General features: G+C 40.3%; 1 protein-coding gene and 1 pseudogene across 1 annotated transcript; both read left to right on the forward strand.

Moving 5' to 3' along the window:
• Positions 1 to 651: 651 nt before the first annotated feature.
• On the forward strand, positions 652 to 2,356 carry LOC107149177 (cationic trypsin-3-like). Its single transcript, XM_015493935.2, has 3 exons — positions 652 to 899; positions 1,426 to 1,562; positions 2,104 to 2,356. The coding sequence occupies exons 1-3, from the start codon at positions 770 to 772 to the stop codon at positions 2,251 to 2,253; spliced, it is 417 nt and encodes a 138-aa protein (XP_015349421.2). The 5' UTR covers positions 652 to 769; the 3' UTR covers positions 2,254 to 2,356.
• Positions 2,357 to 11,962: 9,606 nt separating this feature from the next.
• Positions 11,963 to 15,230, forward strand: LOC107149178 (annotated as a pseudogene).

Genomic DNA, 15,230 nt, shown 5'->3' on the forward strand with positions numbered 1-15,230 from the left:
TAGGTATTCTTGATGGATGCAGGATTCAGGTTCTGAGTCCTGATGACCCACTCAGCTTGTACAACAGGTTGAGAGTCTCCTGTGGAGCAATACTCTAGAGTTCCCTGGTGTATTTCTAGCTGATGGTACTAAAGGTGTGGAGGGGACAGAGTGGCTGGTAAAGTGCCATGATCAAAGGTGGTCCTCACCATCACAGCTTAGCCAATGAACATGGGGGCAATGAGAGGCATTATAATTATATTACAGCATAAAGACAAGCACAACACAATTTATTCCCTTAACATTCTGCTGTCTTTGAATCCTCCAGCCTCCACTCTCTGTGACCCTCAGTGATGCAAAGGGGGTAAAATGGCAGGTGCCACAAATCCAACCTTATCCAACTCTTTTCTTGGGGTCATGTTACCCATTATTAGACCTTCCTATTTTAACACAATGGACGGCATGGTCTGTCTAAGCTATGACACTGACATAAGGACCTCTCTCACCTGCACCATGTGTGGTGGTCCACATGCTACCTTAAGGGCACAATCCCCTGTGTGAACAAATGCTTGATGAGAATGCTTTTGTGTTCATGGTCACGATTGGGGATTTGGGGAAGGAGAAGCTCTGATTGGAAACTTAGGACACTTCTAATGTTTAATGCAGCCGACTCCAAGTGCGTCTGGGAGAACATGACATTGACGTCCTTGAGGGAGATGAGCAGTTCATTCAGGCAGCCAAGATCATCCGGCACCCCAACTTTAATAAAGACACCTTAAATAACGATATCATGCTGATCAAACTGACATCCCCCGCCACCATCAGCGCTCGAGTGTCTACAGTCTCTCTGCCCACATCCTGTCCATCCACTGGGACTCCGTGCCTCGTGTCTGGCTGGGGCAACACCCTGAGCTTTGGAGGTAAATGATACCTGGAAATAAGCACCAGGCTTGAGTCACTGGAGGGTCAGTTAGTCTAAATCTTCACTCAAGGCAAGGTTGCCTAATCATAGCTTTGGATATAGGTACTCCTATATGATGCTAAATGAAATCTGTAAGGCTTCATTCCTGAGAACATGGAGAAGATGGAGAAAGATTACTTGATAACAAAAAATTCAAGGTATTCATTTAAATCATGATTAGAGTGGTACAGTGATTAAAAAAAGAAGTAGAAATAAATCAGAGGCACTCATGATTTCTTACTGCCTAAAATATACACCTCCTCCAGAAAACAGTCTCTGTACTTGACATCGGTGACCAGTGATGCTCCTGTCAAAGAAAGAATCACTTGATTAGAACTTTGTGGACAACCTATGTAAATGTTCACGCGTAATACATGTCACTGGCTTCTTGGAACACTGAAGAGTAATACTGTGAAAGAGAGGGAATAGAATGGAATCAGGGAACCCTGTGAATAATTGTCCATTTTCATTCTTGCTTTCCACAGTCAAATATCCTTCCCTCCTGCAGTGTCTGGACGCTCCTGTGCTCTCTGACACTGCTTGCCACAATTCCTACCCAGGCAAGGTCACTAACAACATGTTCTGTCTGGGCTTCCTGGAGGGGGGAAAGGACTCTTGCCAGGTGAGTGTCTCCTACTCCTGCTTCATCCAGATCAGTCTCTCTTCTCCACCATGTTTCTCCTTCTCTGAAACTCAGAGGACTATAGAGTACATGGGACTGATTGTGACAGGGGAGCAGCATTGAGATAAATTATAAGATTTGTCTTTGTGGTAGTGATGAGTAGAGTAAAAGAGGGTAAAACTGATACCTAGAAACTGGTGTGCAAACAGTTCATCAAGTGCCCTTCTCAGGAGGCAAAGGATGGAATGCAACCTTGTAAGAGAAGCAGGACAAGTGGCACCACATTCGATCTGTATAGTCCTCAAGATTTCTTGGCCCTGTGGTGCTACTAACGAATTAGGAGGGTCTATGGGTAAGGAGGAAGAACAGGAGGGATATAGGAATAGATTGGGGTTGCTTTTTCAGGAGGAGAAAAGGTATATCACCCAGGATGGGAGGGTGTATAAAAGTATAGCACCTGGATCATGGAGAAATGTTCTGGAGCCCATTCTCCCCTCTGGGCATGAACAAGAGCTCTGACTGTCTTTTCCCTCTTGCCCAGGGTGACTCTGGTGGCCCCGTGGTCTGCAATGGTGAGCTCCAGGGAATTGTGTCCTGGGGCTTGGGCTGTGCTCTGAAAGGCAAACCCGGTGTCTACACCAAGGTCTGCAACTACCTGGACTGGATTCAAGAGACCATTGCTGCCAACTAAACACCTTTCTCTCTTCATGATTCACCCCTTGGTCTCAACTTTACCTTTAATCTGTTACCTCAGAGGACATCATCATGTCTCTTTCCAATTAGTACACTAATCGCATCCCCTATCCTTCTATGCAAAAATAAACATCTCAATGAAAGCATTTTCTTCTGTGACATTTCTGTCCATATATGATCCTTGCTTGGTATTTATACATACTGTGTTCTGTCTTCATAATATGTGTTGACTGACAGTTGACCTTCGTTTTATAGATAGAATTTTAAAGCTTATTTAGCCACTCACCCATCCTAACAAATTTACTAATCATGTACTCTGTGGTAGATGAGTGTGTGACATTGCGGATACAACGATGATGTCAACAGAATTTTTTTTTCTATACATACAAGAAACTTTATTAATGGTCAGAAAAAAATTGTGTGTGTGTGTGTGTGTGAGAAAGGACACAATCAGTATCCCAAGTGCTTTGGGATGGTCTCTCTACCCTTTTCTTCAACCTTCTGGAAATCTATGTTGAGGAGGGAAAACTATAGAAGTAGAAATGTGTTAATATATAGTTTTCCAAGGAGTCACCTACACATATGTTCCAGTTCTCCAAGATCTACTTGTTTTCCAACTGGAAGCTGACTGCTACAGGAGGCATGGCCTGGGAACATGATCTGAGCCCCCACTCCCACAACCTGTCCCCTCCACTCCTGGCTCACTTTTGGTACTAATGTAAGCTAGTTGTCTAAAAGAAAGTACAATATGGATATGTTTGCACAAAATAGATGTATTACGTGAGATCTTTAAGGTCTTCACCCTAGAGGTGTGATCTGTCCTCTTCCACCCCCAAAGACAAGACACCACACACTCTGCCTTGGTTTCTCTCCAGCTCTGCCACAATCATTCATCTTCCCATGGATGATCCAGAGCAGGCTTGCAGTGAGAGTCCCTACACAGGATTCCCATGCAAGTCTGTTAGGAGTCCTCTGGAAAGACTCAGTGGGCTCTGGGCACAGGCACTTTGGAGTAGAGAGAGCAGGGATGTATGGTGGAAATGCAGCCTAGAGACAGGTGAAGAGGATATAGGGTCTCAGCTCAGGCTGCTGTCACAATCCCAGAGCCATGTGCCCTACACAACACACTGTTTCTCACAGTTCTGGAGCCTAATGTGGGACACTCCAATCACTAGCAGTCCTGATACCCCATGAGGGCAGCCTCCTGGTTTGCTAGGTACCCTCATCCTCTTGCCATTGTCTTCCTGCGTCCAATGGATAGCTCTATTTCTTTTCACAATTCCCATCCTGGTGGCTCCATATTCTTGTACTCATCTACATCTAATTACCTCTATGAGGCCCCATGTTGTAATACACTCTAATCAGAGGTGGAGTTTTCAACAGACCCCCTTCAGGGGTCACAACATACAGTCTATACAAGGCATCTCAGGACAGAGGAGTCCAGAGAGAAATATCAAATGAAACTTCTTTTTTTACGTACTCAAACTTTGGTCCTTGTTTTTGGAATGACATCAGGGACAAAGACCAAGCTTTTGGTAACAAACTTACCATCACAGATAAGGGGAAGTTTCAGAGACCTTATAAGAGAAGTGAGTTGTTAAAGATGACTCATCAGATGGAGGAGCAGGGGGAGACCTAGGGCACCTGCATCTTGAACTCAGGAAGTAGGAGGAGGGGCCATGACAACATGCCGCCTTGGGGGAGGAGGGTATGAACCTGCCACGTGAAGATGATGTCCACTCTATAGCTCCACAACACCAAGGAGTTGCTCCTTCCACGGCACCTCCATCTGCAGCCACTGCCATGGTCCTTACCAAGTGGCAGTCCCCACCATGGAACAACAAACAGATAGGGGTTGGAGGCAAGTGCCTGCTGCAGCACTGCACACCACAGTGGTTCATCCGTGAACAGGCATCCCAATGCCATCGCACAGCCCACCCTCCCAGCCCCATCTCTGAAAGCAGTTATCACCATCTTGGATTACCTCTGCTGCTGCCTCTGCCATCTTTAGTTGGGACAAATTCCATCTTGTGCAACTGCCATGGTACCCTGAAGCGGACTTCCAGGTTTCACAAGTGCCACCACTAACTAGGTATATGGGTGCTTTCAACTAGGGACAACAACCAGGACCTGTGGGTCTGGTTACACCAGAGATATCCCTAATACGTATGCTAATAGACACCATCTTGATGCATGTGGTCACTTCTTTCTCAATTTCCTAATGCTAAGAGCTAACTCCTTTTGATTCCCCTTTCAAATTTCCTATGAACTAATACCTCTATATTCTCAATCCTACCTCATAAACACCTCATTCTACACCCTCTGGTCTCTCTCTGAATAGCATTAGAAACTGCAAACCCTTATGCAAATCTACTGTCTGTATGGCAAATGATAATCAAATACATCATTTCTATTTACAGTGACAAAATCTGGCATTTGATTTATATTGGCACATTTTTTGTACTGAGTGTTGTAAACATTGATCTCCCCCTTAAAAGTGAGGTATTGATAACCTGCAGGGACACTACAAGATTACAGGGTGGAAATTGTAACACCTCAAAACCACACTGCAAGAGAGAAAGACACAAAAACAACACGAAAAAACAAGAAAGAAAAGTTTGCCAAACAAACCAAGACGCTATAATAAAAGTTTCCAATGACAGAGTAGTAGATGAAATATCAGAAAAAGAGTTGAAACTGTACATAATTAACATAGTCTGCCAATCGAAAAATGATATAAGAGGGCAAATATGGGCACTGATTGATCACTCCAACAAGGAGACAAGAGGTCAAAGACAGGTAGCAAAGATTATATCAAGATAGAGATATTCTGGAAAAAAAAAACACAAAGAAACATCAATCTTCAAAATGAAGGAAACAATAAACAGATAAATACTTAGCTACCCTAATGAAAAGGAGGGAGAAAATGCAAATTACTAAAATATATAAAGAAAAGGATAATATTAAGGCAGACACACTGTAATACAAAGAACAATTAAATCTATTTTGGCAATTTATACTCCAGTAAAATTGAAGAAACTGTCAAATTTCTAGAGGCATATTATCTGCCCAAACTGAATCACCAGCATATACAAAATTTAAGAAGATCAATTTCATGCAAGAAATAGAAGGCACCATCAAAAATCTACCAACCAAGAAAAGCCTAGGTCCAGATGGATTATGTGCTGAGTACTGTAAGACATTTAAAGAAGAATTAATATCAGTACTCCTCAAATTATTCCATGCAATAGAACAGGAAGGTCCCTTACAAGCTTATTTTATGAGATTAGTGTCACCCTGATAACAGATCCAGACAAAGACACATCAAGAAAAGACAACTTTGACCATTATCCTGAATGAACATAGATGCAAAAGTTCTCAATAAAATTCTGGAAAATTACATACAAAAACATTAAAAATATAGTGTAAAACAATCAAGTGGGGTTCATTACAGGGATGCAAATTTGTTTCAACACACAGAAATCAATAAATGTAATTCATCATATCAATAGGCTAAAAGGTAAGAATCGTATGATCATCTCAATAGATGTAGAAAAAGCATTTGACAAAATACAGCTCCCCTTCATGTTCAAAACATAGAACACCTAGGGAAGATAGGAACATATCACAACATTGTAAATGCTCTATATGCTAAGCCCAAGGCCAACATCACTCTAAACAAAGAAAAATTGAAAACAGTCCCTTTCAGAACTGAAACAAGTTAAGATTGCCCTCTTTCACCACTTCTATTTAACATTGTCATTGAAATGCTTGACATAGCAAAGAAATTAAATTAGACAAAGAAATTAAAGTGATATGAATAGGAAAAGAAGAACCCCAACTATCACTGTTTGCCAACAACATGATTCTACAATTTTCTATCAGAAAAATTCAAGAACTAATAAATAAATTCAGCAAAGCAGCAGTATATAAAATCAACACTCATAAATCAAATGCCTTTCTGTTCAGCAGTGATGAACCCTATAAAAGAGACATTAAACAAACTACTCCATTTACAATACCCTCAAAAGACAAAATACTTGAACATCAACCTAACAAACGAGGTGAAAGAAATCTACAACAAAAACCACAGAAAACTAAATAAAGAAATTTAAAAAGACCTTAGAAGATGGAAAGATCTCCTTTGTTCTAGGATAGGCAGAATTACTATTGTCAAAATGACCATACTACCAAAGGTGTGTTATACAGATTTAATTCAATTCCAATCAAAATCCCAATGGCATTCCTCCTAGAAATATAAAAATCAATCATCAAATTCATCTGCAAAATAAGAGACCCAGAATATCCAAAGCAATCCTTAGCAAGGAGAGGGAAGCAGGTGGCATCACAATACCAGAACTTAAACTTCACTACAGAGCTATAGTAACAAAAACGGCATGGTATTGGCACCAAAATAGAGTTGTAGAATAGAGAACACAGACACAAATCCACATAAATATGTTATCTCATACTAGTCAAAGGTGACAAAGATGTGCATTGGAGAAAAGAGAGCCTTTTCAACAAATGTTGCTGGAGAAACTAGAAATTCATAATTGGTAAAATAAAATTACACCCCTATCCTCTCACCACGCCCAAAACTCCACTCTAAATGGTTCAAGGACCTAGGAATTAGACCAAAAGACCATGCACCTACTAGAAGAAAAAGTAGGCCCAAGTCTTCATCATGTTGGGCTAGGATCTGATTTTTTTCAACAAGACCCCAAAAGAGCAAGAAGGAAAACCAAGAATCAATAACTGGGATGAGTTCGTACTAAAAAGCTTCTTCTCAAAAAAAGAAACAATTAATTATTTGAAGAGAGAGTCTACAGATTGGTGAAAATATTTACCACAAACATCAGATAGAGCACTAATCACCAGGATAAATAAAGAACTCAAAATTTAATACCCAAAACCCCCCAAATAATCCAATCAATAAATGAGCTAAGGAACTAAGCAGACACTTCTCAAAGAAGATATACAATCAATCAACAAGTACATAAAAAATGTTCAACATCTCTAGTAATTAGAGTAATGCAAATCAAAACTACTCTTAGATTTCATTTCACTCTAGTCAGAATGGTGGTTATCTAGGACACAAGCAACAAAAAGTGTTGGCAAGAATGTGGGGAAAAGGCAAACTCTTGCACTGCAGGTGAGACAGCAAATTGGTGCAAACAATCTAGAAAGCAGTATGGAGATTCCTTAGAAATATTGGAATGGAGCCACCATTTGACCCAGCTATTCCATTCCTCAGTCTATACCCAAAAGACTTAAAAACAGCATACTGCAGACACACCAAAATTTATAGCAGCTTAATTTACAATAGCTAAACTGTGGAAGCAACCTAGATGCCCTTCAATAGATGAATAGATAAAGAAACTGTGATATATATGCAAAAGTGAATATTACTCAGCATTAAAAGAGAATAAAATTATGGCATTTGCAGATAAATGGATGGAGGTGGAGAATATCATACGAAGCGAAATAAGCCAATCCCCCCAAAATAAGGGCCGAATGCTTTTTTCTGATAAATACAAGCTGATCCATAATGGGGGGGGGGGCAGAATGAAAGTAGGAACTTTGAATTAGGCAAAGGGGAGAGAGAGGTTGGGAGGGGCCAACTGATGGGAGGGGGCAACGGGATAGAAAAGATGATGGAATTAGATGGTATTATTAACCTTGGTACATGTATAATTGCATCCATGGCGTGACTCTAGTTCATTTAAAACCAGAGTTATGAAAAATTGTGCTCCATTTGTGTACTATGAATCATAGTGCATTCAACTGTCATGTATAACTAATTAGAAAAACTGATATTTTTAACAACAACAACAAAAAAAAACCTGGATAAAGGGATGCCTGATGGGGAAATCAGACTTTAACTTATACATAATCAAAGAAAGTTATCCAAGACCTATCAAAGCCTACTGCAGTTTAAAATGAAGAGCCATTTGAAAGAGTCAGAGGAGTTTATGGACGCATATTGACTATAAATAAATCTCGAATTCATGATTCAGTAAGATCTAGTGAGAGGCAAATGGTATTCATAGAGAATGTAAGGAAATGCAAAAAGGTCAGAATCTGAGAATAGGGGTAACTGCATAGAGTTTTCAATTTATCTAATTACAGCAAAAGATGTATATTTATCTCTTCCTCCTGGGGATTTGGAGTAGTTGACTCTCTAATTAGAGACTTATAGCTATATATGTTGAAGTCATAGCCATCCTCAGAAGTTTAGCTACTCGTGGCTGGGAAATATTCTATGAATTTTCCACTAACTTGGCTGTAGATAACCTCTCTGGTGTGGGGATTATGATGACAGCAGTTGCCTAGGTTAACTTTCAGGAATGTGCAGGCTGTTTTTGCTGAAACTCACTCTTCACCGGGGCTGAAGCTGTCCTCTGGGGACAATAGCAGCATGAAATTGCCTGGCATCTGTTTCATTTTGTGTCTGTTGTCTTTGCTACTTTAACCCGTTAGGTCAGATTCTCCTCAGCTCTGCATATAGACATGTCAATCACTTGGGAAACATTTTGTCCAAAATTAAAGTACAAGGGTAATTTGCCTTAGCATTATTCAGATCTATCTCTTTCTCTCCTTCCTCAAGGTTAAAGACAATGACCAGATCCCATGACCAGAGACTCCATGTCCTGAAAGGAGTGAAAAGAAGTGATACCCAAGGTCCTGGAAGAGCTCTGCCTATTCCCAGAAAAGACAGGACTATTTCTCTGCCCACCTATCCCAGCACTCATTCTTACCCTGTACCTGTAACCCCTCAATGCTGGAGTTGAGAAACTTCTATGAGCAAGAGCCCTCGCTTCTCCTTTCTTTGATCGGTGGATGAAGTCTTTCTTTCTCCAACACGTTTCTCTCTCAGATGTTCCAAGGGATGAGCTTCAGAACCTAGTTTTAGTATCACAGTAAGAAGAAATAAATATCAAGATCATTTTATCTGAGAAAATTTTCTTTAATAAGACCGATCTAAGCCTCTTTTCCCTTAAAAATCTAACGAGTTTCATTATTTCAGTGTAGACCATTATTATCTTCTATGACAATAACTTCTAAATGGTTTAAATGTAAATGTTTTCTGTCACAGTAATGTTTTAGACTTGCTGTTCAAATTCAATTAAGACTGTATGTAATATATCAAAAGGATACAAACATCTTCAGTTTCGAGACACTGATTTACTCTTCAACAGCTCAGTTTATTCACATGCGGTTTCTATTCCAGGTAGGCTTATGGGATGTTCAGCGCTCTGTTGGGAATAACAGTTTCAGTGGTTCCTTTGTTTCTCAATTTCCCCGCCATGTTTCCAACACCAACAGAATGCCACCTCATTATTTTCTTAATTAATGAACTAGTTTTCTCATACTGAGGTAAAAAATTATTCAACAAAGCTAATTTGTTCTTGATATATAACCTCGAACATTATTCTATATGTCCCTTGTGAATGTGTGTGTGTGTGTGTGTGTGTGTATGTCAAAGATGAAACCTTAGACACATAACAGAGCTTATTTTTAGGGATGTTATTATGGGACACAGCTTTTCATCACCATGACCAAAATACCTGAAAATAGCAACTAGCAGAGGGCAAGTTTATTTGGAATCATGGTTTCCAGTCCACAGTTCTCAGTCCACAGTTAGCCGTCTCCATTGCTCTGGGCCTAAGGTGAGGCAGAACCTCATGGTGGAATGTCAGGGCGGAGGAAGGCTGCTCAGCTCAGGACAGATGGGAAGCAGAGGGAGACAGCACCAAGATCCAGGGAAACATATATACTGCCCAAGAGCGTGGTCCCAATGACCTACTTCTTCTAGTAATGTCCCACCTGCCTACAGTTACCACCATTCAGTCTGTTCAAGTTGATAATCCATCAAATGGATTAATACACTGACTAGGTTAGCTCTTATTATGTGACCATTTTACTTTTGAACATTCCTGCATTGTCTATCATGAGCTTTTCCAGGAACACCTCACATCAAAAACATAATGGTTATAGCTTGAATAGGGATAGCATCTGACTGCAAATGTCAACAGAGTCAAGGTTAAGAAACTGTGCCTTTGACTATGATGTCTTCATGCAGATAGTATTAAATGAAAATAAAACAAACATATACAGAAATAACCTCAAGAGTGATAATTTACTCAAGCAGAATACTGTTCTGGTAGGTGGTTTTAGATTTCTATATAGGTGTAGAATCTGACTACTGTGCCCAGCTAGATGTGGCATTATGGCATTACCATTGAGGAAATCAGTCCTGAAATGAAACTGATTGACTCTCTACTTTGAATTTACCACAAGAGCTATGAAACTATGGAACAAGTGTTTGGCTTCTCTAAGACTCCTATTTCAGTTTCCAAAATGATGAGAATTATAGTACAACATTCATAATGGTATCTCTGATAGAGTTGGCACATGAACACCCCTTCAGTGCCCCCCCCACAGGAAACATTCACTTCACTGGCATTAAACTAAGCCAAGATTCCTTGCCTTGAAAGAACACAAACTTAGAAGCCAGATTTCCTCTGTTATCATTCTACCGTGGGCTTGCTGTGTGATTTTGTGCAAGTTCCTTATATCTATGGTGCCTTTACTGATCCATCTATAAATGGGGTCTGTTAACAGATATTCCATATGGTTGTTATGAAGATTATTAAATTAGAATACAGTGGTGCCCGATTAACAGGAGGAGCATATTCCAAGACTTGAAACTACCTGTAGTACCAAATTCATATATAATGTTTTCACATACATATTTACCCATGATAAAGGTTAATTTATAAACTAGGTGCAGTAATAGATAAACAACTACCTCTATTGAAAAAATAAAGAAATATGCAATACAATGAACTAAATGTTACTTAAAATTTATTAAAACATTTTTTTCTAGAATATTCCATTGAGCATGTTTAGGTTATGGTTGACCCTGAGTAACTTAAACCTGAAAAGATAAGCCACAGATATAGGGGATGAGTATACCCTTGAAATATAGTAACTTGTTATCATGTTTTACTTTCCCTTTTTTTCTATTACTTTTTCAAAGATGAACAAATTACCTAATCTAAAGTAACTCTATTCTTCCCTAACTGCCCCCCCCCAAAATTAATTGTGAATGAACATCTATATATCAGAGAAAATATTCAGCCTTTGGTTTTGGAGGATTAGTTTTTTTACTTGGAATTTAAAAAATTCCATTTCTCAGAGAACACATTTTTCCTTCTAATAATGAAAAGTTAACATGGATATACAAGATGAGAACTAATATAAGACAAAATGTGAGTGTGTGCAAGAGCCAATATGAATTAAGCAACAAAGGTTCAAGGCTCCAGATAGTCCTTAGGAAAAATTAAATATTTAAAACAACCAATTACCTAAGATTTTTGTCTGGGAATGCAGAAACCTGGAGCTCTGACCTATGACTTCATTCCAACTTATTTTCCTATTATGGAGAACGGTTCCTACCAGGTGGGTCTATGACTTCCATTCCCATAAATGTCTGGAAAATTGATGTTGTTTAACATTGATGCTTAATCACCTTCCATGTTTCACAGAGTCAATCTAAAATGAGATATGTGAGTTTCCAGTGAAATCATTTTTTTCCCAGTGAAATCACCTGTGGCCATGTCTGTCAATGACAAACTGTAGGTATAAATACCTGAGGATGAAAAGCCTTCATCCCATTCCGAGTCCAGACCCAGTGAACAACCATGAGGACCTTCATCTTCCTTGCCATCTTAGGAGCTGCTGGTGAGTCTTTTTAACAAACCAATCAGTAGGTATCCGTCCTCTATATAAATGTGCTTGCTATCTAAAATGATTTAATAGAATATTAGTTAGATCCAAGGCAACAAATTGGGAGAAGCAAAGTACAATGTTCTAGGAATATTTTCACTTGACTTCTAAAAGTTTTTTTTTCCTTTTTTTATGTTACCCGATTGAGAGAGCTATGCAAAACCAACATCCTATTAACCAAACACACAACAGTAATATTACTGCAAAGATTTCTATCAATTTACATGACTCAAAACTCAGTTTTATGTAAACATGATTTTATAACTTCAACCCTGGTGATCAAGTACTTATTGTGAAAAGGGACAGATCTCTCTTGAATTCACAAGTGCCCATGTGTAAAGTTGTGTGTGTGTGTCGGGGGAGGATGAATATTTATGAAAACACAGCATTTCACATTTAATGCACTTATGAAAACTTATATGCTTCATGGTAGTGAACAAGAAGGGTGTGTGTGTCAAAAGTACAGAATAATACATTTTTTTAGAAATCCTTAAACCTCCTTCTCTCAATTGTGTGAGAAAAGAGAACTCTGTCATCTCTTTTCTGGTTAGTCTAAAGCAAATCTTCCTGATGGAGTAGGAATTGCAGGATGGATCTGTTTGACTGTGAGTTTCCAACTTTTTATTATCAGTTGCTCTCCCCACTCCTGATGATGACAAGATTGTGGGAGGCTACACCTGTGCAAAGAACTCCCTGCCCTACCAGGTGTCACTGAACGTGGGCTACCATTTATGTGGAGGCTCCCTCATCAGTGACCAGTGGGTGCTGACTGCAGCTCACTGCTACAAGTCATAAGTGACCTGACTTCACATTCCCAAGTGCTAAGACGAGTTTATCCTCCACCCGGGAAGCATAACAGTAGTTATTCTTGTTAGATACAAGATTCAGGTTCTGAGTCCTGATGACCCACTCAGCATTGTACAACAGGTTGAGGGTCTCCTATGGAGCAGTACTCTAGAGTTTCCTGATGTATTTCTAACTGATGGTACTAAATATGTGGAGGGGACAGAGTGGCTGGTGAAGTACCATGAGTCAATCCTGGTCCTCTCCATCACAGCTTAACCAGGAAGCAATGGCACATGGAGGTGATGAGAGGCATCATAATTCCAGTACAGGATACAAACAGGCATAACACAATCTATTCCCTTAAAATCCTGCTGTCTTTGAGTCCTCCAGCCTCTTCTCTCTGTGTTACTCAGTGATTCCAAAGTGGGTAAATATGGAAAGTGCCACCAATCTCATTACCATATCCAACTCTTTACTTGGGACCATATTTCCAATTACTAGACCTTCCTATTGTAACACAATGTACAAGCCATGATACTGGCATAAAGACCTCTCTAACCTGCAGCATGTGTGGTGGTCCACATGCTGCCATAAGGGCACAATCCCCTGTATGAAAAAATGCTTGATGAGAATGCTTTTGTGTTCATGGTCACGATTGGGGATTTGGGGAAGGAGAAGCTCTGATTGGAAACTTAGGACACTTCTAATGTTTAACGCAGCCGACTCCAAGTGCGTCTGGGAGAACATGACATTGAAGTCCTTGAGGGAGATGAGCAGTTCATTCAGGCAGCCAAGATCATCCGGCATCCCAACTTTAATAAAGACACCTTAAATAACGACATCATGCTGATCAAACTGGCATCCCCCGCCACCATCAGCGCTTGAGTGTCTACAGTCTCTCTGCCCACATCCTGTCCATCCACTGGGACTCAGTGCCTCGTGTCTGGCTGGGGCAACACCCTGAGCTTTGGAGGTAAATGATAACTGGAAACAAGCACCAGGCTTGAGGTCACTGGAGGGTCAGTCAGTCTAAATCTTCACTCAAGTCAAGGTTTCCTAAGCATAGCTTTGGATATAGGTACTCCAATATGATGCTAAATGAAATCTGTAAAACTTTTTTCCTGAGAATATGGAGAAGATAAAGAAAGATTACTTGACAATAAAAATGTCAAGGTACTCAACTAAAATATTACTAGATTTGTGCAGAGATGTAAAGAAAACAAGAGAGAAATAAAACAGAGACATTTATAATTTCTTACTGATGAAAGTATACACCTTCTCTAGAAACAGTCTCTTTACTTGACATCTGTGGCCAGTGATGCTCCTGTCAAAGAAACACTTGATTAGAACTTTGTGGACAACCTATGTAAAATGTTCACGTGTAATACATGTCACTGGCTTCTTGGAACACTGAAGAGTAATACTGTGAAAGAGAGGAAATAGAATGGAATCAGGGAACCCTGTGAATAATTGTCCATTTTCACTCTTGCTTTCCACAGTCAAATATCCTTCCCTCCTGCAGTGTCTGGACGCTCCTGTGCTCTCTGACACTGCTTGCCACAATTCCTACCCAGGCAAGGTCACTAACAACATGTTCTGCCTGGGCTTCCTGGAGGGGGGAAAGGACTCTTGCCAGGTGAGTTTCTCATGCTCCTGCTTCATCCAGATCAGTCTCTCTTCTCCACCATGTTTCTCCTTCTCTGAAACTCAGAGGACTATGGAGTCCATGGGACTGATTGTGAGAGGGGAGCAGCATTGAGATAAATTACAAGATTTGTCTTTGTGGTAGTGATGAGTAGAGTAAAAGAGGGTAAAACTGATACCTAGAAACTGGTGTGCAAACAGGTCATCAAAGTGCCCTTCTGAGGAGGCACATGGTGGAATGCAACCCTTGTAAGAGGAGCAGGACAAGTGGCACCACATTTGATCTGTACAGTCCTCAAGATTTCTTGGCCCTATGGTGCTACCTAGGAAAGAGGAGGGGCTATGGGTAAAGAGGAAGAATAATAGGGATATAGGAGGAGACTGAGGATTACATTTTCAGGAGGAGAAAAGTTATATCATATAGAATATTAGGGGTTGGATAAAAGTATACCACCTGGATCATGGAGAAATGTTTTGGAGCCCATTGTTGCCTCTGGGCATGAACAAGAGCTCTGACTGTCTTTTCCCTCTTGCCCAGGGTGACTCTGGTGGCCCCGTGGTCTGCAATGGTGAGCTCCAGGGTATTGTGTCCTGGGGCTTGGGCTGTGCTCTGAAAGGCAAACCCGGTGTCTACACCAAGGTCTGCAACTACCTGGACTGGATTCAAGAGACCATTGCTGCCAACTAAACACCTTTCTCTCTTCATGATCCACCTGCCATTCTAAATTTCAAGTTTCTTAAATGTCTGGAACC

This window comes from Marmota marmota, unplaced genomic scaffold, assembly GCF_001458135.2.
Source record: "Marmota marmota marmota unplaced genomic scaffold, marMar, whole genome shotgun sequence".
In the NCBI taxonomy this organism is placed as follows: Eukaryota; Metazoa; Chordata; class Mammalia; order Rodentia; family Sciuridae; genus Marmota; species Marmota marmota.